The 27,137-nt window shown below is 53.0% G+C and overlaps 1 protein-coding gene across 2 annotated transcripts; it reads left to right on the top strand.

Moving 5' to 3' along the window:
• The first annotated feature begins 133 nt into the window (after positions 1-133).
• On the top strand, positions 134-26,568 carry P2RX5 (purinergic receptor P2X 5). 2 transcript variants are annotated; one of them, XM_090025136.1, is made up of 12 exons: positions 134-3,056; positions 13,704-13,854; positions 15,717-15,788; positions 17,020-17,095; positions 17,546-17,596; positions 18,116-18,196; positions 19,205-19,343; positions 20,063-20,199; positions 21,166-21,259; positions 21,868-21,933; positions 22,523-22,605; positions 23,691-26,568. In XM_090025136.1, the coding sequence occupies exons 1-12, from the start codon at positions 3,054-3,056 to the stop codon at positions 23,788-23,790; spliced, it is 1,053 nt and encodes a 350-aa protein (XP_089881262.1). In that variant the 5' UTR covers positions 134-3,053; the 3' UTR covers positions 23,791-26,568. The 2 variants fall into 2 exon arrangements, with proteins under 2 accessions (XP_089881262.1, XP_089881261.1); XM_090025135.1 differs by lacking the exon at positions 134-3,056 and adding an exon at positions 9,924-11,222 and having other exon boundaries at positions 17,546-17,642.
• Positions 26,569-27,137: the final 569 nt, after the last annotated feature.

Below are 27,137 nucleotides of genomic sequence, written 5' to 3'. Positions count from 1 at the left end.
TTTGCTATTTCAGTGCTGAGCTGCTTTGAAACGGGCTTTAATGGCAGGCAGCTCCAGCGGTGTGGGATGTATGTAGCAACAAATGGGTGGAAGCTTACTGTGCCAGGGTGCTGTGATGAGCGATTTGAGGTCAGAAGAGGCTTGGGACTGGAAATACGATGAGTCTTGAGGCATTGTGAGTCTGAATGGTAAGACGCTGGGAGTGAACTGCGCAGGGTTGCAGCAGGTCACAACTGTGGCGTATCAGGCAGCAGAGTGGAGGCCCACGAATAGAACAGTGTGCTGCACACCATGGGAACAGCAATTTGCAGTGTGTGGTAAGAGTGTGTGGTCAATGTGCATAATAGCTGCTTGATCTGTGATTGGTTCTAGTCCAGACTCTGGACATTACCTCTAATCCCCCACCTCAATTTTTACGTTTTTTTAAAGAATGAGCATAAGTGCCTATAAATATTTCCGCATTTGGGTGTGGTAGACCCTAGCTGTGGTGTTTTGTTTTACTTCTGTCACATTTGCTTACTCTAAAACCACATGAAATCGAATGTGTGTTTGTGTGTAACATGCAGAATAAACGTGAGACCTTCATTGTAACAGGAGGAAGGGATCCCCTGCCTGCTCCCAGTTTAACTACAGTTCGTGGGGAAAAAAAAGTAACTCAGATGCTGTGTGGCTTGGACTGAGGTTCCTTCAATGCTCCTGTGTAGCATCTGGTGGGAAGGCGGAAGGGAATGCATCTTTCTACAAGTTGTACATGGGGCTGTGCTGGCCTTGGGTTCAGCATCCAGGTCTGCTAAGGTGCCAGCAAGAGCATCGCCCCCCCCCAACCCGTAACTCACAAACAGCAGTGGAATTGGTTGGTAGGAGATGGCACATCTGTTCCTTCCAGGCTAGATTTCAAGTGGGAACTGTGCGGCCCCAGTCCTTGGATGCAAAGGAGTTTCAGGATTTCTGTGGTTGGGGCCAGAGCTGGCAATCCAAGCAGCTCATCCTGGCTTGCTTGGGAGGGAGTAAAAGCCCCCATTAAACCACTTTCAGGAACAGAGAGGCTGTTTGTTTCTTGCTGGTTTCTGTGTATTTGAGCTGTGGCTGGCTGTCACAGTCCAGGGCTGGCTGAGTCCCTCTCTGTCTGTCCTGCCCCACCCCACCCTCCTCATGGGTTCAGGTTCATGCCTTTATCTCCCAGTGTGGAGTGATCGCTTACCCGTGCAGTGATCAGTCCCATATGCCTTGTGTGTGCCTGTTCCACCCCATCAGCACCCTGGGCAGTGAGCCAGCAGGAGGCGCTGGTGTACAGCATCTGTTCCCAGACGTTGCGTTTTTCTAGGTTTAATCTGGACTACAGCCACCACTATATATACGTGGGCATCTGTAGTCTGAATTAAAATTGTCTCCAGTCTGTATTAACTAATCTGTGTTGAATGAGGATTAAAGTTAATACAGACTATCCCAGTCTGAACTAGGCAGTTTAAACTGTGTTAATCAATTTTTTCATACCGCTGGTATTTAGGGCTTGAAGTTGCCCATTCCCATTGCCAGGTGTAGCAAGTGAGTGTAGTTTTGTGGCCCTGAAGTGGAGAAATGCTGGAAAACCTCCCCCCCGATGGTCACTGATCATCTATTGACCTTTCATTTCAGTTGAAGTTTTATTTGAATTGTGTGATTTGAATTGGTTAACACGGTTTAGAAAACGGTGAGCACGTCTACAAATGGCCTTAGAGACCTGCTGTTATTCCTGAGTGTGCTGCAGTGCTGCCCAGCTAGGCTAGCTGTTTCCACCCCAGCCCTCTCAGCTGTGGGAAGCGGGAGGTGCTCAGCACATTGGAGACAGGCCTCCTGCAGCAAAAGTGAAAACAAAGAGAACATGGCCATGGCAAACCACTCCCCACTGGTGTTACTCCAGTCCAGTGCTGAAGTCGGGCACACTGGTGGGTGTGTGGGGGGGATGCTGATTTATCCAGGAGGCTGGCAGGTGCCCCCCTCTGAGGGAGCTGGTCACTGCAAAACGGAAGCAGCTGTCAGTGCCCAGAGGAAGGGTACTGGGTTTGAAGATGGGTGCAGTGGCTGCATGAGTCAGACCGCAGTTTGGGCACTAGTATCACAAGCTGTTTGTGCAGACTCCTGACCCCAGCAGGCAAGGCATTCACTTGCTGCCAGTCTGTCCCAGGTGCCAAGCATTGACATAATGAGGCTTGCCAGGGGAAGGCTCTGGGACCTGAGGTCTGTGTAAACCGAGGAGCCAGCCAGCCTCAGGTCTTCGTAGCTGGGTCGGCATCTGAAAAGGTGGGTCTTAGTTGAGCACAACAAGGTTTGCTTTCCCACCTTGTATTTAAAAAAAAACACAAACCAACCCAACAACCCAGTGTCCTGTTGTTTTTGGGAGTTGCCTTGCTGCAGCTTCTGGACAGTGAATCCCAGGGGTGAGCCTTGCATGTGTGTGACTTCACTGCCTGCTCATGCTGGGACCGGAGTTCCTGGCTCTGCTTGAACATGGGGTCAGGAGCTGCGCTGCCGCCACCCCCCCCCGGAGCTGGGGGTTAGCAGAGTTGGAACCAAGCGGCTGCCTCGGGGAAAGCGGGACTCTGGAAATGAGAGGGGCTGAATCTTGGCAACATGCTGGGCTTTGCACAGCAGAACATGCCAGGCATGACAGCCAGCCATGAGCCAGTCACCTGGACCAAGGGGAGGTATCACCAATGGTTGTACCTGGTGGGAAAGGCCATGAAGAGGCTATCTTGTTTCACAGCTGCTTAATTTGTTTTGGGAGACAGTCAGATGGATTTATTCTTGGGGGAGGGGAGTGTCTTCTCTGCTTTTTCTCCAGCAACGGGTGAGCCTCATGCTATTCAGAAGCTCAGTGTGGACAAGCCCCTGGGCCTCCAGCTTTGGAGGGACTGAAAAAGGCCACCAGTGCTTTCAGTCAAGGCTCCTCATTACTGCCTCCCCACCTGTCACTCAGCGCCTCCTTGCAAACCGGATCATCTCCATTTCGCAAGAAAGACCTTCCTTCTGTGTGGTGCCAGAGCCAAGGAGAGCGAATTGCAGCCGCCTTGTACATGGTGAGTCTGGAGTCGCAACAACTGATCCGTGCCTGCTGGCTGCTCCCCTGGTGAAAGGAGGTTATTTGTAGAAGCGCAGGCTAGGAATAGGAAGCAGGGGGTTTCCAGGACAATTTGGATCTTAGACTACGTGGTAAAAACGAAGCATTAGGTCACTTCCTGGATGCCTGCTATGCCCTTCCTTGCACCTGCCTTTGGAATAGGATCTCTGGCCCTGTCTGGGGAACAGCCGGAGTTCCTAGCTTACGCGCACAAGCGCCTTGTGCACATGGGCTGTTTTTTTCAGAGCTCTGTTTAATATGAGAGAGGGATTATTCAGGTATATTCAAATCTCATCACTGCACTTAAGTCTGACCTGCAATGGTCAGGTCAGCAGCTGAGTCTTTCCTTGGGAGAAGCCGTAAATGAAATCTCACTCGGTGTACAGCAAGTGGTGACATTGGGGACTTGCAAGTGGATCGTGATAGTGAAGTGCAGGCTTCTCTCAAGCTAAGGCTGAGGCTTTTTGGGTGTGTTTTCTTCAGCTATAGCTACTGTCCTGGCTGCTTTTCTGGGAGGGAATAAAACCTAGTAAAATCTGGAAAGGTGTTAAGGACCTGCCCAGTTGCAGGTCCACAATGTATGAGTGTCCAAACCCTTGTGAGAGGAACAGTGTGTGTTTGAGCACTCTCTTCTGGATTGCACAGCAGTCGTGCAAAAGGAGGGTTCGTTTGGGCCCCGTGTGCACTATGCAGTTTTGCTGGTGTAGCTGCCGTGGCATGTGTACATCTGAGAGTCATGTCCCATAGCCGTGGACACTGCTGTGCAGCCAGGGCAGGCTGCTGCTGCTAGCTTAGCTAATGTCAGTCAAGGAAGTGGTGCAGCTGTGTGGGGGGAAAACCCCTTTCTGCTGCCATGTGCTGGCAGTCTGGCTATGGCAGAATTGACTCCCTTGTGCGATTCAGCCCGTGGAAGGCCACGTAGCCCCAAAGGAGGAGCTTGGGGGTGGGGGCGGGTCTCGGGAGAAAACATGGAAGTGGGCTGCAGGGTAGGGAGGGCTGTCACTGGAGACCCAAGCCAGCTACTTTGTGGATGGGACAGTTGTGCTTTGCCGTGTGTTGGGGTGGGGGGATCCCATGTGCTGTTTGCTGCCCCTCTGCTTAAGGAAATGGGATGTGGGTGGGTTTCTGCAAATGCACGACACCAAGAAAATGCTTGACTTCACATCGGTGCTTTTTGCCAATGTATTAATTTATTATTGCTTCCTTTACTTAATTGCTATGCTGCCCTTCCCAGCAAGGGCTCAGGGTGGCAGCAGCAGAATGGAGCGGAGAACACAATCGAGGGAACATGCGTTGTTATCCAGGGCAGGGAGCAGGAATTGCTTCTTAACTCCAGCTGGTGATTTGCATGGAAGCAGGAGGGCTTAGATGCTCGTGCCTGACCACCAGAGCAGTTCTTAGTCAGCAGTCAACCTTTTTAGTGCTATTTTGCCTCAGTAATATCCTGCACATGGTCAATTCTGTGGAGTTTCTTCAGTGGCAGTTTCTTTCTGTGGCTTGAAGTGCGCTGCCTTTTAATTGTGGCGTGTGCCCTGATACTCCTGCACTACAGGAGAGGAGCCAGGTTTCTGTGCTCCATTCCTATGGTCTCTTCTGCTTTTGTCCTTTCTCATCTCTCCCACAACTCTCCAACCGCTTCTGTTTTCTTGAAACTTGCAGCAAGCAGGATCGTGGCTATAGCAGGGGCCTCTGCGCTGCTCCCTTCAGGTGGCTTTTCATTATGAAGTGAATTAGAAGACTTGTAAATTGGATGCATCCCATCCAAGAATTTAATCCTTTGCAGTTGCTGTAATGCAAGCCAAATCCATTCGTGGCGATTGGATGGCACTTAAGGGAATAGTCTGGCCTGCCAACATCGTGTATTAACCCAGCCTGCAGCCATGTATCTCATTGGGTCCTGGGGTTTTCCCCATGGAAGCTTGGTTGTAGTTTCTTTTATCTTTTAATAGTAAACCCTTCCAATAAAGTCCTTGGCGCTCATGTGGATCTGAAGCTCCCAGGAGCACAGAAGTTTTCAAAGCTCTGAAGTCTTAATGTTCCCCCCCGTCCTGCCAGAAAGGGAGCGTTGGAGTTTATTTCACATGAGCCGGTTAATTCCCCCGGCAGCACGGGTGGAGTGCAGAGAGGTGGCTTATAAAGGGAATAAACACATGGGCAGAGGTTGAAAGCCGCTGCCTCTTACTGGGGTGCCAGTACTTCTGTGCGGATCTGGATCGTCCCGCCATCGTGGGGTGGGATTGGTGAAACAGCTGCATTCCTGTTTTGGGGAGACTAGCTGGCCATGTGTCCTTGCTTTACTTTGCACTGAACTCCCTTGGGTCCTTCTCCCATGGCTGGACTTGCGCTGTGTTGCAAGCTGCGGACCTAAGCCTGTATTGAGAGTGAGGATTGAATCGAGAGCGTTTCTGTCTCCGGCTCATTCCTCCCACACACCTCCTTCCCTCCTATTCAGCTACCTGTCTGGACTCAGTCCACTCGAGGCTTTCTGGCAGAAATACTTGTGGCTCGGGCCGAGGCACGCAGTAGGAGACCGCCCATGTTGGCTGTTCCTGCCTTTCATTAGGTCCCACTGATCGCTGCGGCCAGGCAGCCTAGACATGCTGCCTGTTTGCTCAGCACTTTCAAGAGAGCGAAGGTCAGCTTTTTACAGAGCAAATGGGAGGAAGCTTCTTCCTGTACAGATAGATATTGCTCATATAATGTGTTGTTCAGCCTCCTCAATTGCCTGCTCTCAGCTGCTTGTAATGGATTAACCCCCGAGGATTGGTGTGGTGATGGGACATGTTGTCATAGATGCTTTTGAGGCCCCTGAGCTTTCAGAGGTGTGGTGGGGGTCCTGTTTTAAAGGACTTAAAAGGGACATTTACACTAGCATAACCAGCTTTTATGCTGGTGTAATCAAGAGCAGGACAAAGAGAAGGCTGAGGGGGATGTAGTGGCCTGTTACAAACTAGTCAGAGGGGAGCAGCAGGCACCGGGGGAGTCCCTGTTCCCCCGAGCACCGCCAGGAGTGACCAGGAATACTGGTCACAAGCTGGCAGAGGGGAGATTTAGGCTAGATATCAGGAGGCGCTACTTCATGGTCAGGGTGGCTAGGGTCTGGAACCAACTTCCAAGAGAAGTGGTGCTGGCTCCTGCCCTGGGGGGCTTTAAGAGGAGGCTGGATGAACACCTTGTTGGGGTTGTTTGACCCCAGTACTCTTTCCTGCCATGGCAGGGGGTCGGACTTGATGATCTGCTCAGGTCCCTTCCGACCCTAGAAACTATGAAATCCTCCCTGGGTGGAACATACTCATGCGGGGTGTAGCGTTGCCACAAAGTACCAAGGGTAAAACTGCACTGGTGCAAGTGTCATCTGTTCTTTTCATGGTGCATTCGGCTAGCAGCAGATCTTGTGCGGATCAGCAGTTAAATGTGTTGGTACCAGGTGACTGGAGGAGCAGTGTGGAGGCTGCCTGCGGGGGAGCACAGTAACCTGAAGGGCATCCCTTATCTGTGATCTCCCAAGAGCTCATAGCAGCACCGGGAGGTGACTATGTGGCATGTGGCTCTGGGAGCAGCCTGGTCTCAAGTGCATGCCAGAGGCCTGTGATAGATAACAAGAGCCTCAAGTAGGGAGATGTGATTTGCAACCATGGTGTAGATTGCTCAGTGCGTGTGTCCGTGATTGCTACTGTGCGTATTTGGCCTCCTTGTTTGAGAGGGGATCAGGCTGCGTGCTGAATGGCTAGTGAGATCTTTGCCGTTCCTGTTGCTGGTGTGAATCTGGCCTACGCTACACGGTGGCTAGAAAGTGTTACCATTTGGCGGTGGCCTGTGAGGAATGAGTTTGGGCCTACATCCAGTTCCTGGAAGTTTCCCAGAGACTAAAACGGTGGCTCCACACGGCAGTCCCTGCGCTGGCTGTCCAGCAGAGCGGGCTGGGGCTGACAGAGCCCTGGCAGGCTTGCATCGCTTCCCCATGCCCACGTGTCAGGGCTGAGGCACTAATGTACTCACTAATGGAGCCGATCTGCCAGGCATAGCCTGGAGAGACGCTGCCTCGTTATGTTAACGTGAAGGCATGCTTTATTAAAAGCCTTCAGCTTTCAGGTCCTTGACTTGATGTTTCCTTTGTGGGCTGCTCTTAGAAAATCGAAGCACCGACTTGCAGCACTGTACAGAGCCGCCGTGCTCTCAGCTGCAGCATTCAGGCTCCCAAACGGCGGGTTTTCTTAATGGGAGCTCTTCATTTCTGCTTCCTGCCATGGTGCCAGCAGTTCATCCATCAGTGTTGGTCCTATGAATTTCCTCAGCCCTGCACCCTTTCCTCCCCTTGACACACTCCGCAGATGTCTCAGTCCTGGCATAGCGGGGCAGGGAAACAGGGAAGATATCAGCTAAGGGTGATTAAAGACTCAGTGGAGCGATCAGTGAGCACATCCCCAAGACGAAGGAAATGATGTGGTGAGACCTGCCTGCTGGTGACCTCTAGACCTTTGTTCTGCTTTTCCCACGATTTAAGAGGTATCTGAAAGGGATTTGCAGATTTCTGGAGCAACCCTCAGAGTTACGAGCTGTGGTCTTAGAAGCTGGATCTTTGAGGTGAACGGGAGCAGGAGCGTGGCCCTACACAGAAAATACCAGTCTATCTCCTGGAGCCGGCAGAGCCACATTCCCCACGTTTGGAGGCAGATTTGGATGCTTCCACGGGAAGGACGGGAAAGCTGCGACTGCCGTTTTCATGCTGTGTCCCCCAGTCACTTGGACGTGTTGTTCTAGTCCAATCGCTTAATTTAAAAAAAAAAAAGAGAGAGAGGAAAGAGTAGAAAGCTAACCAAATCTGCAGCTCCTCGTTTGTAACCATGACAACTCGCAGCCTGGTTCTCTCTCGTGGCCCTGCGCTGCTCTGACTGCAGAGTCGCTGCAGGAGGAAAGGAGACGTCCGAGTTGCATTTGGACGTTTCTGCCTTGGCAGGTTGCACGTGCGTTTCCCTGCTTCTCGCCTCCTGCGGTCAAATCCATCGTCTCCAGGGAGAGCCGTTTGCTCTGTGCTCAGCCCTGCTATTTATGTCTTTCCGCGTGTTCGTCTCATGGCTTCAGAGCAGCTTTCCAACCTCAGTCAGCCTTCTTGTTGGTCACGATGAGTCGGCGTAAAAATACCAGGTTGTGTGAAGGACCTGTTGCCAAGGCACGAGGTTGTCTCGGTCCCTTGCGTCAGTCTGAAATGCCACATCAATCTCGGCGCACCCGGGCCCTGCGTGGAGAAAATGCGTTGCGACTCCTCTCTAACTCCACAATTCATCTGCCCCATCACCTGGGACGCAGAGTGCCTCTGTTTCGTTCGATCACTTGTTGCAGGAGCTCAGGGTTTGCTTGTCCCTAGCCGCCCTGTATGCCGGGCACAGAGGTGCCTGCTGCACACGACAGGTGGAGCTACCGCGACTTCTCGGGGCTTTCGGTGGTCCCAGGAGCTGCCTTTGGCCTTTGCCTGGGGCTAGGGCTCCTCTGCTGCACATTTGTACAATCTACAAACTTGGCGTGAGTTGGACAGGGGTGTTCAGTTGTGCATCTTGCCTAGGTAGCTGCTTGGATCCTTGTTCTGTCTCCAAGACACGGTAGGTGGAAGAGCTTTGTGCAGGCAACGTGGTGGGGAACCACTGGGAGAGCACGAAAATACTCCTCGGTGCTCAAGACCCAGCACGGAAAAGGAGGTAAGGGAGGCCCGCTGACCTTGGGTCACTGTTGGGGGCAGAGCCATTGGACCTCCAGTATGAGCGAGCACGGCAGGGAGAGTTTCTATTGCCTTTGTGGTCGTGCACCGTATTAGCAAGCTGTTTCACTAAAGGACTTCCCTTTCTTTTTTGCAAACAGGAAACATTAGAAGGAACCTGAGGCCCAGATTGATGCTGCGTGATTGCTAAAGCCACCTTTTGGCCCAAGACAGCGGGTGTGCACCTGAGATCACCTCAGGGGGGTAGGCTGTAGCAGGGTTGGTGTAAGGACATAGGCATATCAGGGCTCTTTGGGCAAATCTGATAACTTTTATTAGACCAACTCAAATAGAAATTGTCTGGTGTAATAAAAGATATGAGACTCACCCAAAGAACCCAGTGTGCCCGAGATCACCTGGGACCTCACTCGTGAAGCTCATCTGTTTAGCTGAGGAGCGCTGCTGGGCAGGGACTTCCCTCTGGAAAGTGCTTACAATGCTTTAGATGCTGTTGGGCTAAGGGTGGGAGGTAAAAAGTCCTCCTTACGGCTCTGTTCTTGCTGCATGTTGAAGGGTGTGAATTCTTATCTGGGGAAATCTCTGCTCGTGAACTAAGTGAAAGCACGCCCCTAGTATGGACTGCATTTCTCAGACCTCTCAACAGCAAAAGATGCTGACATGACACGGACGGAAGTAGGTGTTAAATGATCACCGAGAGTGCAAAGATGGCAATCTGTGACACGGCAAATACTTGAAGCAGCGTTATGATGCAGTGTACAAGAGATTGTAACTTGGTGTTGTGGGGTGAAGTTTAGGAGAAAGTAGGTTGAATATTTGCAATGAGAACCAGCAAATTGCGTGAGTAGTCATGCCAGGGAAGGGTGGAAAGCCTTTTGTGTGGGAAGTGAAAGATTGAGCTTTCCACGAGAACACCTTGCTGAAGACAACCCTGTCATGACCTCTGGGGACATACTCGATGACACCTTGCAGCTCTCTGGCCCTGGTTACAGACTGTTGCAAGGATGCTTGTACTGTTTTCTTCATTGTGTCGGAGGACGATCTGGGCACGGGGAACTGGCGAAGGTTGCAGACGGGCTGAGGAGAGATGGAAGATTTAAAGATAATGTTTCTCTCGCTGCTCTCTTGAAGGTTCATAATTTAGATGAACCTGGCACTTTCAAATTCACTTTTGCTATGTGACAACTGCAACTCGCAACAGCCTTGATGGGAGCTGCGTCCATATTAAATGGGGTTAAATTCCACTCGCACGAAGAACCGGGTTACACTGGAAGACTCCTTGATTTGCAAAGCGGATGCATCCCATCCAAGAACTTAGTTCTTTGCAGTTGAGTCCTTTAACTCAGACTTTAAGTACCAATATGTAACTTGTATAATTTAAAAATTTTGGACTTAATGGTAACCAAATGAAAGTAATATCAGCATCTCTGTAATCCCGAGGCCTGGAAAGGTGTTTCCAAATTCTTTAAAAGTGCTCTGCTAGAAACAGTTATTTCAAAAACAAGCCATTTCCTTGCTGTGCTTGTGACCTTGATGTCAGGTGGATAGAAACATGTCTGTTGGAGATGAAACTCATCTGTTTCAGCTACTAAGTTAAGCAACATGCAGATCAACCACAGAAAATATCTACCCATTGCCTCCAAGCCCTTACCTTTGCCCAGTCGGGTGGTCTCACAAGCACAGGTTGCAATAACCCAATATGGCTGAGTTACAGAGAAGTTATTTTTCTGTTGATTTATGTTTTGGAGTCAGCATTTAGCCGCATGCAGAAAGTATCTGTCAGTTGCATCAACTGTTTGTCTTGCTGTGGGAAGGTGTTTTTGGCAGTCAGGTATTTTGGATCGCTCTCACAAGGGCCAAATTATCTGTACTTGGGCGAATTCCCAAGACATCCCATTGGTCAGTGTTGGGACTGCACAGAAACTGAGCGAGGGCTTTGAGATCTGGATCCCTAGGTGGCCATGGAAGCTCAGCTTCGTTCTGGCCGAGTGCAGGGAAAGGGAAGAGACAGCATTTTCTGGGGGCTGCCAGGATTTATCTCTGGAAGAGGAGCTCTCCGCATAGCTGATCTGGGGATGATTCCTCCGCTGTGACTGCAGCACTTGCTCGTAAGGACTGAGCTGCTGCTGCCGTTGCCTGACAGCAGCTGAGAGGAGGGTGGAGACTGGCAGCTCTCTACCGGAGCTGCTGTGTCAGGTTTCAGTGCAGAGCACGTGTGGATCATTCAAGCTGAGTTTACCACTGCTTGCAGCTGTCACCAACGGGCCAAGCAGGGAGGATGGGGCAGGTCGCCTGGAAGAGTTTGTTCGTGTCGCTTTTTGATTATAAAACGGAGAAGTATGTCATTGCAAAGAACAAGAAGGTGGGGATCCTCTACCGTGTGGTGCAGCTCTCCATCCTGGCTTACCTTGTGGGGTAAGGGACATGGTCTCCGCTTCCTCTGCCCACTGCGTACTCGTGGGGCTCACCTGGCCGCAACCAGAGATCGGATGTGCAGCGAGGGCTTTCTCAGGTTGTGGTTTGCTTGGCTGACTTAATGCGAACGCCTGCATTTGCTGATCGTTGCTGGGGATTGTGCATGGGTGGATGCATTGAAGTCCAGGTCCCCCCTAGAAGCTCTGAGAGCCCCCTCTCCCATTTGAGATCCACGTTCATCTTAAGAATGTGATTGTGACCTTAAAAATATAGTATCCCTGCCTTCATCGGCCGTGATGGCAGCCCACTGCCAGTGACCCCGTTGGAAGCTGGAGCGTTTATCGCCGGTATCGCCAGCTCTGGGGAGGTGGCAGGGAAAGGGCAGTGCTGCAGGGCTCCCTCCGGCGCTGGATGCTAGGTGAGATAGCGCCCGCGCGCATGACTCGACTGCAGAGGGGACGGCACCAAGCAGCAGGTTCCTTTGCCTGGAACCGGCTGTGGAGATATGAATGTGGGGAGGCTGCGTGGAAATCACGTGCCCTCCATACATTTCTGAGCAGGGCTGTTGGCATGGTGATGGGGTTAGCACTGCCGGATAATGGCTTGGTCCTGCATGCAACCGAGTGCCCTCGGGTCTTGAGCTCTGCGACCCAGGATTAGTGTGCAATGCATGGGCTCTTCCTCCCTTAGTATCTGGAAGGATACTGCCCGTAAGCACCTCCGGCTTAGCTGTCTGCCCTTCGAGTCCTCACCACTCCTCTCCCCCACTCCGTTTTAACTGAATAAATATAGCAGAGTCACTCTGCCTGCCGGGTTTATTTATAGTCCCAGCACTACTTAGCAGAGCAGAGATGGAGTCTCAGCAGGCTGGCATGCGCTCGCTGCTGAGGAAGCCTTCCAATAGCTGTGACCCCCTTGGGAGAGCAGGATGCTAAAGAGGCTCCTGGCAGGGAGCCTGAGGAGCCGGGGTGCTTGTGATGTGTGTGGCTCTGTGAATCCTTCTGGTACCGTGGAGCCCGTGCCCGGTTACCCTGCTCTCTGTTTCTGGGCTGCGCTTGCATTTAGCAGCCGTGATGAATGTCATTAGCCCGATCGTTTTAGTGCCATTCAGATGAGGGGCTTTGGGCATTGCATTGGGCTTACGGGCCTGTCCTGACCAGTGACGTCTGGGGACAGGATGTTGTTTTCTTTCCCCACCGAGTGGGGAGAAGCCAGAGCTGAGTCTGGGAGACAGGCCTGGCAGGTGCTAGCTGGGAAATGTGCTCATCTTGCGGGGGGATTAGGGAAGTATGAGAATTGGCTGGGAGGAGAGGATGGAGAGAACGTTCTCACTTTTTAATCCTTGTCTGCTTCTGGGAACAGGTATGAATGAGTTGGGCGTGTGTTGTCCCTAGTCCTCCTGGCAGCTGCCAACGCATCCAGGCCCCCCACCCCGATCTGGCCTGCCCCTCCTCTCTGCAGCCTGCCCTCTTGCTGGTCTGAGGGTCTTTCCCGACTTGTGATTGTGGCAGCAGGCAATCCAAGCTCTGCGGCAGCCCGTGGCTCAGGAGCTGGTGGGCACTTCAGTTCTCCGCATAGGGGTCTCACCGCTCAGTTCCTGCCACCGGCAAGGCTGGTGATGCGACGTTTTCTAGGAAGTGGCCACCCCCAGCAGTGAACCCTGCCCAGGGGGTTACTTAAGCTCCCCCGGGCAGGATTCCCAGTCCATTGGCCCAGGAGTGAGCCCAGAGCCAGATGAGAGCATTCCCTGTGGATCGCTCTGAGCAAGGCCCTGCCCGGCTTCCCAAGCTGCGTCTCCTGGGCAATGACTGCTGCAGAGCTGGCAGTCCTGTAGTAGGTGGTAACATGGGTCCAGTCAGCTGGCACTCAGAAGGGCTGCTGGAGTCTCAACTCTGCCCAAAATATGCCCAAATGAGGGTCACCCCATTAGTGCTGAGCACCTTGTAGGTGTCTGGCACAGTGGGAGGAGGCTGACCTGGGAGCAGACCCCCAGCTCTGCCCCATGGAGTTGAACAGGGGCTTTTCGTGGATTAAGTCATATTTAGGCTTTGGCTCATGCTGCCTTCGTTACTCAGCTGTGCCTGGCAACCTTGAGCAGGAGCCTGGGCTCTGCCCTGCACAAGTGGACCTCGGGCAAGTCCCTTCTCACCAGTGCCCTGTGTCACATTAGCCATGGCTGTCTGGGGCTCTGGACACCACAACAGAGGTTGTTCAAGGATTTGCTGGGCAAGTCGGTTGCACTAAGGTGCTTTATTCTGAATTTGGCTGAGAAGTTGGTGTTGCTGGCGAGGTCTGATTTGCCCTTGAATTGCACTTTGCCTCCAAAGGAGCCTTCTCCCTGGGGGCAGGTGTCCTTAAGACCCCTTCTGGACTGGTGCTCGCTGCAGGTGGTTGGGATCAGGCTTGGAAAGGCCCTTGGGTCTTGCTGACCCGCTCATGCACTGTCCCAGCTAACACTGTCGCCGGCTTCTCTATTCGCAGGTGGGTGTTTGTCATCAAAAAAGGCTACCAGGATGTGGACACCTCCATCCAGAGCTCTGTCATCACCAAGCTCAAAGGGGTGGCCTTCACCAACACCTCGGACCTGGGAGAGAGGCTGTGGGACGCGTCCGATTATGTCATCCCCCCACAGGTTTGCTCTGTGGCCCTGGTCCCTTTGCTTTGTCCGTCAGCCTCCCTGCCTGGATAGACAGATTCCAGCTCAGTTGCTACTGGGAAGAGTGACGTAGGGCAAACAGCCTTGGGGTACCTTAAAGCCTCAGGGCTTTCCTGCAGCTCTGGACCACAGACCTGGCTGAAGCATTTAGCAAGGGAAAAACTACATTGATTTCTCTGCATAAAGTGAAGCTGGTGCTTAAGTGTGTTGCAGGTCTGGGGTCAGGCTGAATGCATGCTGCACTTACTCATGCCTGCTCTACCAAGGGGAGCCCTGGGGAGGTGAAGGGGAGGCAGGAGGTTGGTGCAGGTTGAGGATGAGTTGCTCCGGTCGTGTCTAACTACTGTGCGGTCTCACAGAAGTCTATCCGGAAGGGACCCCAGAAGCCATCATGTCCAGCCCCTGTTTGAAGGAGGGTCCTTCCCGGTCTCAACTGTTCCAGGCAAAAGCTTATCCAGCCTGTTAAAAACACCCCAGGGTCCCGCCTGTTCTGCCTCTCTACATGCTCTGTTCCAGAGCTGACCCTCCCCTGGAGTTGGCAAGTTCCTTGTAATGCCCAACCTAAGCCTCCCTCAGTGTGATTTAAGGCCACGGTTACTTGTTCTCTCCCCTGTGGGCGCCAAGCACAAATGGTTGGCAAAGGGCATCTGCCCTTACCCCTCGGGCTGCTGCTTTCTTAAATGACGTTGAAACCGCAGCCCCGGCCTTGTCTCTTCTGCAGCATGTCTGAGCAACGGCCAGGGCAGGGAAGAGCCTGAGCTTCCTTGCATGTCTCAAGTTCTCCTGGGGTTGCTGACAGGTCTCTGTTCAGCACTGAGGCCGGCTTGAGGAAGCAGAGCTGTTTCTTGGGTGTGCCTGAGAACAGCTCCGCCACCCTGTTTCGCCTGATGCAGGAGGAAGCGTTGATGTGCTCTTGCAGGTGTTACGGTGGCCTGGTACTTCCCCCTCTGGCTCTGAGGTGCTTGCGGTCAGCCAGACCTATCATTTTTGCTTTTGTTTTCCCTGCTGCCCCAAGCACTTACTCGCCTATCTGCTGTAGACAGCTTAACCGTGGTGTGAAGCACGAGCCCAGCAGAAGGCTTGAGACCTGCAAGCAGGAGCTTAGCTTTCACTCCCTTCTGGTGCCTGCACCATTCCCTGTTTGCCTTGCTCTGTTGTATTAAAAGCTGCTTAGGGCTTGCATTTCAGGCTGGCTGTGCAGATGACGTTCACCCACACATTTGTAACCAGGAAAGCCATCCCCCCCTGCCCCCCCGCTCTATGCCATGTGCACGTGCCTGTACCCACTGGCGTAGAGCAGCATGAACCAGGCACAGATCTGTGCACCTTGTGGTTCTGCAGCGGGACCCGAGCTCTGATTCTCACCTAGTCATTGTGGTTTATGGGAAAGGAGAGGAAAGCTGTGTCCCGAGAGCTGCGATTGAGCCTACAAGTGCTCTTCCCAGCCTCCCCGCCAGGTATTGCATCTTGCTTATCAAAGCGCAAGCACCTGCCTCGCAAGCCTAGGCGCGGTTGAATGCTGTCCTGCCTGTAGCACAGGGTTTCACGTATGTGCCCTGTGATTAGGATACAGGCTGCAGGACAGAGTGCTGTGCCCACGCTGGGGGGCAGCATGGCCTCATCCGGAGACCTGGGCTCCATCCTCACCCTGCCACTGGCTTTCTGGGTGACCATGGGCAAGTCACTTCTCCCCGTGTTATTGTGACACCCTACGTGAGGCGTTTAGACCTGGGTTTGGAAAGTGCCATGTGAGATCCAGGTGTTGTGCTGCACAGAACGTGTGGCTGTGGCGGGGTCAGCGGGCTGTGAAAGGTGTCTTTTCCTTTTTCCACGTCTAGGGAGAAAGCATCTTCTTTGTGATGACGAACCTGATTGTGACCCTAAACCAGACGCAGAACACGTGCCCCGAGGTAGGAAGGGGAGGGCTGGCTCTCAAATTGGCAAGAGGGAACAGCGGACCCAGGAGGGAGGGGGTTATCTCAGACCTGGAATGGGAGAAATGGGATTTGTTTCAGGGTGAGGTTGGGGGAGATCAGCTGGCTTGATGTGCAGAGGTGCTTGGCATTTCCAGCTCCACCAGACAGTAGTGACAGCTGCCAGGACCCAGCACAGCTGAGAATCGGGCCACTGCAGCCTGCAGTCAGCGGGAGAAGGGGAGGGGAAGAGTCGTCCAGCTGGACAGATGTGTTACAGTAGAGCCAAGGGAAATAGATGGAGGGCCCCATCCTGTCGGTGACCGGTGCCAACCACGCTCCATTCTCACTGTCGCCAGCGGGCTGGAGGGTGCTCAGCACCTAAACCTAAAGGACTGTGTCCTAAACCAACAAAGAGCAGGTCTTAGAAGCTGTATCACGAGGGAGGCAGGAGTCCCAGTGCCAGGATGGCCAGGCCTGGTGCACCTGTCCTGCCTCCAGCTGCACACACGCAGAAATGTTCTGCTTACTAACGACCCTCTTGCCCCATCCTGGCTGACTTTGCTTTGCCCTGCGCTGAGCTGGCCGCACACACAAACAGGTGGGCGTCCGGCAGAAGCCAGCAGGTGAGTAACATTCCTGGCTGAAGCCTTGAGAATGACCGTCCTTCCCTCTCCTCCCTGCTTCTGGCTAGCTGGGCTCCGGGTCTGCCTGCAACGCTGGTGGGGACCCAATGACTCCTGCTGGTTGGGGCCATGCTGCCCTCTCGTGGCCGCATCTCTCAGCTTGCAGCTGGTGGATCAGGGACTTGAGACTACCCCGGGCCCCTCTGCTTTACGGCAGGGTGAGAGAGTTCCTAGAGTAAAGCCATCTGGTGCCCAAACCTCAGCAGGGCATGCCAGACCACAGGCAAGGTGGGGGCGTGGCCAAAGCGCCTGTGTGACTTGGGGGCATGTACCCTGTTGAACGCCAGTGGGGCCTGGTTTTCTAAATCACTTGGGCACTTAGACCAATGAGGAAGGAGAAGAAATCGGTGTTTTACTCCCCCGTGGAAACGCAGCGGATGGGCAAGCAGGCTTCTGTGAGGTCCAGTGCCTCTGCCCTCAGCTGTCTGTCCCTTGCCCATTAAATGACAGTGCGTGCCCCTCCAGCTGGGGGGCCAGGGAGAGCTGCTGTGGATGTGTTTGTTGCCAGTGGCCCTCGCTGGCTGCTACCTCCTGCCTTGCAGAGCCCTGGCATTCCCGACGCGCTGTGCAGCAAGAACAAGGACTGCCCTCAGGGGGAACCCGTGAAAGCTGGCAACGGTGAGTGATGGGGTCACCCCTGGCCCCTGCGCTTCACCTTGGGCAGTCAGCTCCTGGCCTGGGAAGACACCAGGGCGGGGACAGGCTGACGAATTGTGTGGCTCTGGCAGGCTTCCTGGTTGGGGTAGTAGGGGGTGCTTCAGGCTAGGGATGTCTCTAACTGGTAACAGAGCTGAAGCAGCAGCATCTGCATCTCCCTGAGCTATTTATTTGCCATCACTGACTTGTCTACAGCGTCTTTAAACAGCCAAATGGGTACTAGTCACGCTGCCAAGATCCCCTGGGGCTGCTCTGCAGAGCAACAAGGAGGCTGTTTGAGAAGGGAGAGGCCTTTTCACAGCTGGGGGGATGATGGAGGGCCTGGGGAAAGCTGTCTAACATCCAGTCTGCCTGCGGGGAAAGGAAACTGGGTGCCCCACATGACCTTGTCAATGGGCTTCTCTGTCACAGGGGTGAAGACCGGCCGCTGCATGAAAACCGGGAGCAACGTCAATGGGACATGTGAGATACTAGCGTGGTGTCCAGTGGAGAGAAAATCCAGCGCCAAGTGCGTGTCCCTTCTTGCCCTGTAACCAACCATGGCTTATCTTTGGTAGCAGGGTTTCCTAGGGAATAGCTGATGGAAAATTGCTGGTTGCTGGAATGCCCTTTTTGAACCAGGTTAGAAGAGCCCCTGTACTTAACCATAGCAGGGAGTTCTGCACAAGGGTGGCCCGGGGCAGGGACTGCGCTCCCCTGTAGACGCAGTGCATCTGCAGGGGACACGCAGTGCTGCACAGTGTGTGCCAGGTGCCCTCCAGCCCTCGCTGCTCCCTGACTCCCTCTATCGCTGCCCGTTTCTGAAACAACCTCTCTGTGGGCTGATGGGTGGGGCTGAGCTGGGCCAGGAGAGATCCTATAGTGCTGCCAGGGGTTTGGAGGATGCAGCCCTGATTTCTGTCTTGTGAAGCAGAAAGGTGAGGGCAGTGCCTGGAGAGCAGAGGGCCCGGAGCCGAAACCCATCTGACCCCTCTCTTCCAGGAAGGTGCTTTTAGCGAACGCGGAAAACTTCACTGTGTACATCAAGAACTCAATCCGCTTCCCAAAGTTCAAATTCTCCAGGTAAGTGCACGTGCTGCTCTCTGCCCATCTCACTCACAGTCTCTCTGATGTCCATAATCCTACGTGGGCTTCTTTAGTTTTATTTCCCTCTGCATTGCGGGTGCGTGATTCAAATGCCCTTCTAGGAAGGTGGATGCTTCCTGCTGGTAGTTAGAGGAAACCACGTGGCTTCTGGCTGTGGAGGAGCAGGGAAGGGCAAGGAGGGAAAACCGCCAGGCTCCTCAGCACTGCCCAGCCTGTCCCTTGTTGGACAGGACCTTTGACACACACGAGGCCACACGCATCCCAGCCAAAACTGTTCCAGCCGCTCGGTGAAATACAGGCTGCTGTTTCCATCGCAGGTTTTATTGCCCCGTCCAAGTAACCACTGCAGTCGATCTGAATATTGGAGTATTTCCTTGAACAGCCGGGCTAGCCGCCTGACCAACAGGCGCCCATCCAATGTAAAATCTGTTGTGCCCACTGTCGCTGACCTGCCTATTAGAAACCGCTCTACCAAGCAGCAGTATCTGGGGCAGGGCACTTGGAGGGCTCCTTGGGAAGGTAAAACCAGGACGTCTGCCTTTCCACCTCCAAATAATTATTAAGAATGTTCTGCTTGAAGCAAGGAGCATGGTGGAGCCAGCAGGAAGGGTTGGCTGAGCCACCTGCTCTGGACAGCTTTGTGGCCCATTCCTGGTGTGTGTGTGTGCGCCGAGAGCAAACAGGATGCGTCTGGGGTGGGGACCGCAATGGAGGCAATGCTGAAGGGATGGTGAACCCTCCTGCAAGTCCTGGTTTTGTCAGCAGATGGCCTGGGGGAGTAAACGTCAGCCTGCCTCAGTCCGTTCACAGGCCCCAGGGTCTGTGTTAGCATCTGAGCATGCCAGGTGCATTGATGGTAAGGGAGTTGGTAGCACAGCAGGTCTGACAGCAGAGAGGCGCTGCCCTGAAAAGGAAGGTCCCTCCGTGGCTCCACAGGGTGGCAGAGGGAAGGGTTGGAGCAGCTCTCTCCTTTCCCATCTGCAGGACGAATGTGCTGAAAACTAACGACGACTTCTACCTGAAATCCTGCCACTACAGCCCCAAGAACCTGTACTGCCCCATCTTCCGCCTGGGCAACCTCGTGAGCTGGGCCGGGAGCAACTTTCAGGAGATGGCACTTGAGGTACAAACACCGTCGTCCCCTGTGCTCCCCCAGCCAGGGAGAGACCTCCCCACAATGCTGAGACATCTCTGTTGGGTGGATGAAAGGACCCCACAGATGTGACTCCCCCCGCCCCCTCCCTGACCTGACTCAGCTTGAACAGTGTCCCTGTAAGGTCTATGAGAAATGCAACTCCCTAGTTGACAAATCCGCTGCGGACAGGTGCTGCTGGGCTCGGAGAAACGTGGAAAAAATCCGTTGTCACACAAGGGGAGACTCGACCCCCTGTCAAGGAGTTGGTGCAAGGCCTGGCCCCTCTGGAAGCCCACTCACTCAGCCCGTGATGCAGCCCATGTGCTGGCTTTCTGCATGGGACTCGGTCTCACCTGCAGTGGCTAAGTGTCCTGTCTGCTGAAGGCCACAGACTTCACATTTGGATGTGGAAAACTTCATGGCTACACATGGGTCCTTCTGGGTTGGGCACTGCAAGGTGCACAGTGTAACTGCCCCCCAGATTTCCAGCATAGGAAGAGTCTTGGTAGTGCCAGGAGCATCGTGTGATTTAGCTTCAGTGGCATGAATGTGGCTCATCTCCTGACCAGGACGGGGGAGGTCTGCTTTCCTCTCCCCTTGCTTGAGAGACACGTGGCAGAAGAGCAGGAAGTGGGGTTCCAGGATGAAAGAACCAAACTCAGCTACAAGAACAGCCCGCTGAAAACCTCTCTCCCTCTCTCCTCCAGGGTGGTGCCATCGGGATTATGATTGAATGGGACTGCAACCTTGATAAAGGGCCTTCTGAATGCAACCCTCGCTACTCTTTTACCCGGCTGGATAATGAGTCTGGAGAAAAATCCATCTCCTCTGGGTACAACTTCAGGTACGTTACTGCTATCCAGCATTGCAGTCCCAGATTGTAGATTATATCAGACTCTGTGCCTAGGCCTGGGTAGCTTTTGCAGCCATGTTGCTCTGCTTCCATGATTAGAAGACTATTTAAAATGTCCCCTGTCTCTTACACACAGACTCACAGAAAAGCAGGGCTGGAAGGGACCATAGGTCGTGCAGTCCAACCCCCTGCCTGAGGCAGGAATCATCCCTATCCAAACCCTCCTGTACAAATCCACAACCTAAACTCTTAGTAAGACTATAGTGAACCTCGACACAAACGCACGCTGCTACACCCTAACCTGCCACAGGTGGAGCAGGTGAACCATGGCAGCCAGCGTTACAAGTCAGCTCTCTGCAGAGCTCGTATCCTGACACAGCAGGGGTGTGCAGAGATTATAAACCTGGAATGGCAGAAATGATTTACAAGCTCAGCTGAGTCATCCATAATGTGTACCAAGCCTCAGCTGTGCCCATTGTCACCCCCAGACAGGGACACATGGCTGCCATGGAGGTCTTTGGGTTCCAGGCACAGGTGTGGCACATTTTTCCTTCCCTTCTTCCACTGAAATGAGGAGGAAATTGCAGCAGGGCCATTGCGCTGATCTCCTTTGGGCTTACTGATCCCACCGGCTAAGCCTGGACATGAAACACTGTCTCCAGGATTGGACTAACCCTTGGACCCCCACCCCCTGTGCTCCTCTGAGGTGTTGGGTTTAGGACCACGCTGTTCTTCTTAGCCAGGTGTTTTTTAACAGGGAAATATACCCACACCTGGACATGGGAGGGTGAACTGATGTAACCCCTCTGCCGGGCACCGCACAACATGGAACTAGAACACTTTTTAACAGTATAAAATGGCTTGTAGATTGTGTGTGTTGCATTAAAACAGCTTCATCTAGAAGCGGGGCAGGTGCCCGAATTAAAAATCAACGGCCTCATGTTCCCTGCATTCCAGGTTTGCAAAATACTACAAGAACACTAACGGCGTCGAGTTCCGGACGCTGATCAAAGCCTACGGCATCCGCTTTGATGTGATGGTGAACGGCAAGGTGAGTGAGGAGCCTGAGCCGGGGCACTTCTGAGCCTGGAAAGAAACAAGGGCAGGGGGGCCTTGTAAAGCTGGTAAAAACTGAGTGCGTTACAGCAGTGCTGCGCTGAGACCGAAACCCACCCCTGCGTGTTGAGGGGAGGGGCTCCTGGCATTCCAGGCTCGCTGGCATGAGGAAGTAGGGTAAGAGCACAGCAGAGGCTGATTGTAGCAGCAGGCTGAGCAGAGTAAGATGAAGACAGCATCCACATCGCATCTCCTGCAGGTTAAGGAAAGCAGTGCAGACGAGGTCCAGCAGCTCCCCAGGGAAGAAAGGTAGTTTGGTTTCCTGTGCATAAGCCTCAGAACTGTGGAGGTCAGGTTTCAGGAGAGGCCTGCATTAACGCACTGCTGGGGCCCTGCTGCCCGTAGACAGACGCAGGCCTCTTAGTGCAGACACTAGTCTCGAAAGCCAGCTCTGCGAAGAGCTCTTTCCTATAGCCCAGCCTGCTGCTGCTGGAACCTGGGCAAAGGGCCAGATTTCCCCGTAGCCATCTGCTTAGCTCCTGGCGAGCTGCTGAGCTAGCGCTAATTGCTCTGTGTTGTGCGTTTTTGTTTTTGTTTTTCCAGGCGGGAAAATTTAACATCATTCCAACGATAATCAACGTGGGTTCAGGGCTCGCGCTTATGGGTGCAGTAAGTAAAAGCCACTTCTAATTCATTCCAGTCCCAGGGTTGAGGCATCACTAGGGTGTGCTGTATGCTTGGAAAACGAGACTAGAAATGAAACGGTCTGTCCCAGGAGGACTCCTCAGAGAGGCTGATCTGTGGGGTCCGTGTCCACTGCATGTCCCCAGTAGAGTTTAACACATGAGGGAGAACAGATCCCACCGGGGGGATGTAGTTCAGCCCTCACACCACGTACAAACAATGCTGTAGCCTTTCATTTGTTCTCTGAACAATGCTCATTGCAAATTAGACCTGGTCCCCTATTGCTGCACTTCAAACAATGCAATGTGATGCAAAGAACCTCTAATATGCGAAGATATCTCGGGTCAGTTGGCACGGTGGAAAAGCCGAGGGAAGACGGGTCCCACCGTCACTGAACTGTCCCCGAAGACGGGTTAGAAAGCACATAAAAGCCTCCTGTAACTGGTGATAAACTGCTGGCTTCAGAATATGGCTGGGTGTTAAGGAGCTGCTAGCAGTGGGTTTGTGGATTTTAACTGGCAGGGGATACCTTTGCTTTCAGAGACTGCAATGTGTTGCCCTCAATCTTTTGCAGGGAGCTTTCTTCTGTGACCTGGTGCTGCTGTACCTCATCAAAAAGAGCCACTTTTATCGAGGCAAAAAGTACGAGGAAGTGAAGTAAGTAGGACTCTCGTCACGTTTCAATGCGTAACATTGTACTGCACTTTGGAAGGACGTGGTGGTGCACAGGAAATGCTAATGGCAGGGGGGCCATTTGTGGACAGGAAACGATACGCATACAGATGAGGATAGCGAGTCCCTCCCTCTAAGTCGTGGCTGGAGTGAGGCAGGGAACAAGGAAAGCTGCTGCCTCACGGACAAGTCAGTAACGGCTCCCGGCTCGGTCCGTGAGGATGCCAAATGGAATCGATGGCAGTGTCCCAGAGCTGCGGCAGCCTGGTCCCGTGTTCACTTACTGAGATGAAATAGAGAGGCCCAGCCAGGGAGCAGGTCTCGGCAAGGTGACTTTGGGGCTTGGCAGGGACACAGCGGGAGCTGCGTCAGTGATGGCAGAGCAGGCCCTTTAGGCCCATTCTCCAAGCTGCTCAGTCAAGATTGGTGCTAATGACAAAGATAAAAGCGCCAACGCCAGCAGGAGGAACTGCTGCACCATGGCACCATCCAGTGTGATATCTGGTACAGTGCCAGTGCAGCCTTGGAGCCCCACTTTGAAAACAGGGGTCTGAGTTCTCCACTGGCTTTGTATTTCAGCCTCTCCAGTGTGTGGGCGTACAACCCACATCAGCAGGGAGTTACGCAGCTCCCTCCAGGGAGCCAGCAAATCATGGGAACAGGGCTTGGAAGAGGGGTTGTTTTGCTTTGTCTTTTCCGATGCAGCTGGTGTTGCACAGCATGCTCAGTCCTAGCTCTGGAAGGCTGCATCTGCCTCTGGGTGCACATGCAGCCACTGCTGGAGCGAGGGGCAACGTTTGGCCCGTGGAGAATCGCTGTCGGGCCGCTTGCTGGCATTATGCAAAAACCTGCTAGTCAGTGTGACGGCTTGTAAGAAGCTCAAGTACAATGAGCTTGGGCAAGGGTGCCTGATGGGGGTGGAAACAGCTCTGCTCTTAGCTGAGGTGGATATTCACCCAGCCTGGCACCAACGGAAGCCCCCCTAGCCTGTGGACGCCCCCACGGCTTTGTGCAGACAGGACATTGCTGCCTTTGGACCTTTCACTACCACTTTTGCCTCCTATTCCCAGGTCCTGTTCAAAGAATACGGTTCCAGGTGCTACCCTGAGTGGAGATCAGAACGCCGAATCCCTGGCTGGGCTGAGGCAACTACAGGCAGTGGAGACTTAACTACCAGCCTGTTGGTTAGAAAACACATTCCTTACAGATTGTGGGGTTCAAGACAATGCTCAGACTGCAAGGTGGACACAGCCTGTGTCAGGTCTTTGTATCATCTGGCTGCCCAGAGAAGAGGTCAGTGATGGCTGTTCACTACCAGACAGCAGTCTGCTTGCATCTCCTGTCCCAAGCCATTCTGCTCTCTCCCAAGCCAGTGACAGCAGTCATTGCTACAGGACTTTTATTTTACGAAGGAACACTAAGAACCCAAACCACGGTTTTATACATGCCAACATCAAAACCAGCATCGTGATGTGGCAGCGCTCAGCTTCTGCTGCAAGATCAGCACCATGAAACACGCTTAGCATTTCCAGGAGAGGTGGGGCTGGAAAAGCTGGTGCTTCCCACTCCGTTCCGCTGCCTTAGCTTCCAGATCCTGCCAGAGGTGGAAATCGATCGGCCTGCTCACCCCAGGACCAGCAAGTGCTGGCCTTTCGTGCAACCAAGGAACGGGGCTGGGGTGGGGGCTCTTTTGCTTCCAGAACCTGTGCTGCCAACGCACACTGCCCACACAGGGCAATAAACTCATCGCTTTCGAATATAAACTGATAGGCAGAAGTGGTGCTCTCGGGGAAAGCCCTCCCTCAAGGCAGGCTGTTTCCTCCCCTCTCCAGTGAAACATGCTATCAACCTTCCATCATATGGTAGCCTGGGTGTCACCTTCAAGAGCACGAGTGTTTGTGGTAACCATGCGCAGTGTTTATACCCACGAGATTTTCCATTGGTAACCGGGCTGGGTGGTTTCCCACTTGAGGGTGTGAGAAAACCTAGGGTTGCCGCCCGGCTGGCCGGCACAGCCAGTCACCTCATTGGGGAATGTTTTGAATCAAGCCTCTTGCTTTCCAAGGAAGCTGGGAAATGCCTTGGAGACAACCTGTGGCTGCCTTTTTCTTTAGGGAAAACAGCTGCTAGGAGTTGAAGTGGGAGAGGAAGTGAAATCTGTCATACCATGGCAATTGTCACGGTCAGCAGGCTCAGGAAACTCCGTACCAGGCCCCCTCCTGCCCCTGCTTGCTTCAGCAGTGCTGCTCCATTTCCCCATCCTCTTGCCCTTTAGGTTTGTGAACAGTTAAGCAGCACGCAGCACCTACTGATTCCAGTCCCAGGGCAGGGCTTGCTGCTGCTGCTGCTGCCAAACAGACCCTGTGCTGCTGGACTGGCTCCGACCACATGGATTGGCAACAGGTGCATCTGCCCTCCCTTCTGATCCGCAGATAAAGTTAATGACTGGGCCTAAACCAGAAGCCACTGTTTAATTTAGAAGCTGTGTGCACTCATGCTGCTGCTGTTGCATACAAAGCCTCATTCATCTTTACAAGTCTCTTCTCTAGGCAAACGATGCTGTGTCCATAAAGCCATCCTAACAGGCCTGACTTAGTGTAGTCTCTTAGAAATATTTTCCTGTTACTGTAGTATGACTCTTACCTAGCTAGTAGTCTGCTGGATGAGTAGTATTTCCCTTTAATTCTGCTTATGTAGTTTTTAGAAGCTGAAACAAGTGGCATAAAAAAGTGCTATCGAACAGTGAACCAAAGGGGAGTTCATGAAGACCAAACGGCTCGTCACAAAAATTAGGCTGGGCTCATTCTATACTGAAATGAATGTTTCAACATGCCAGAACAATACCTTCTTGTTCAAGGACACAACCCGCTTCCGGAGTCAAAGTCTCTCAATCTCCTCACAAAACTCAATTCCTTGTACTAATCCACGCCCTTTGTTTTCCATTTTGCAAACTCTATACACAAAGAACGCTGTTTTACTGCGCGATTCTCAGGAGTTTTTCTTTTTACCTTGTTTAATATCTCTGTTGATATTTATATACAGAAATGGGATTTTTGTCTATTTTCAGACAACGCTCTTAGACTCTTCTGTACCTTGTGTTATTGCAGATGGCTAATTGGTACTATGTGTTATTCCAGTTCTTCCCTTTAGTAATGCATTGCCTAGGCACTTCCTTTTCAAAAGTTTACGTGGCATTTCTATGGTATGAGGCTATTGATGACCAGGGATCCTGGCTCTCTCGGATAAAAACCCCAAAATCCCTGATTAAAATTTAAAGGCCTACCCTGCAGCCCTGCTGGAGAGGCCCTCAGCTGCCAGGTCCGTAGCTCCCTGCCCCCAACTGGGGGCATGGCCTGCAACCCGTCAGCCCTGCCAGAGGGGTCCAGCCCCCTGGAAGCCCCACTTACCTTGCAGGCTCTGTGAGCGAAGAGAGGGGCTAAGCTGCGCAGTGGCTGATTGAGCCCTGCCCTTCCCTTCCCACTCCAGGCAGGGCTGGAGGTTTCCTGCCCTTTTTGCAATTAGCTCTCGCAGGCCGGAGTTCTGCCACCTGCACAGCTCTTCGCAGAAGGGAGAAATCCACAGGTTTCTGTGCCAAAAGGGAAAATCTGTGTTTTTCTCCGTTCCTCCCTGGGAAACTGAAAACCCAGATTCCTCTTGATGAGGATGCCTGCCTCTGAGTAACAAAAGTGCCAGTCTTTTTAAAAGCTGCACGAGTCAGTACAGAAATCCAGAGCTGAGAACTTGGCTCGACCCTCTGACCTTTGAGGGAGGCCACAGCTCACGTAAGTGATTACATGAGACACCCACCCACTTCCTTCTCCCACAGACCGCTGCGTTACCCTGTGCAGTCAGTAACTTGTGGCAGGGCAGGATCAGACACTTCACAATACGTGAAGGGGGGGGGGGGAATGTGTTGCACTGAATGTCCTGCCTACATTGTCACTTCACTTATTCCTCCCAGAACAGGAAAGTATTGTTTACGGCTGACTCCTCATACCTCAGCTGGAGACAGTGACCTGGCCAAACTCTTTAGAGGAGTTTTGGCAACAGGTCCAACATGGAAAAACTCAAGGCTCACGTAGAAGCGAGTCCACCCTAGAGCCCCGTTACTGTAGAGGAGTCAAGAGACTACGGGCATCTATACATGGGCTCTGGAAGTGGAAACCCATTAGTTAGAATGGCTCAGAGAGCTGCTTTAATTAAAGTGCCTCTTGTATAGCCATATCCCCGTGCTGCAACATGGAGGGGGCTGCTTGAATGAGCTTTACTTAAAGCACCCCATCACCATTTTTCGCCACGGGGATGCCAATAGACAAGACACTGGAGTGGGCCAGAGCGCAGCAATTACCATGCCCCAGGAGACTCGAGTAATCCCACATTAATTAGTCCAGGATCAATCCAGTCTGCTCTGACTAGGTGTAACCTCAGCGCGGCCTCACCACTTGTGTACAAGCGCCAAGGCGCCTGCTATCAGCAGCGAGCGGCCACATGGGATTTTCCCCCTGGCAGAGAGCAAA

Source organism: Crocodylus siamensis, chromosome 13, assembly GCF_052110815.1.
Source record: "Crocodylus siamensis isolate JL-2025a chromosome 13, ASM5211081v1, whole genome shotgun sequence".
NCBI classification, from domain to species: domain Eukaryota; kingdom Metazoa; phylum Chordata; order Crocodylia; family Crocodylidae; genus Crocodylus; species Crocodylus siamensis.
Note: the sequence above shows the minus strand (reverse complement) of the source record. Positions and strands in the feature narration are given on the sequence as shown.

Bases quoted from the DNA above. Each gene is read 5' to 3' on its own strand.
- P2RX5 (XM_090025135.1), top strand. From the start codon at position 11,086: ATGGGGCAGGTCGCCTGGAAGAGTTTGTTCGTGTCGCTTTTTGATTAT. The intron at 20,200-21,165 runs GTACGTTACTGC...CCTGCATTCCAG, and splicing joins TCCTCTGGGTACAACTTCAG to GTTTGCAAAATACTACAAGA. The intron at 21,260-21,867 runs GTGAGTGAGGAG...TTGTTTTTCCAG, and splicing joins ATGTGATGGTGAACGGCAAG to GCGGGAAAATTTAACATCAT.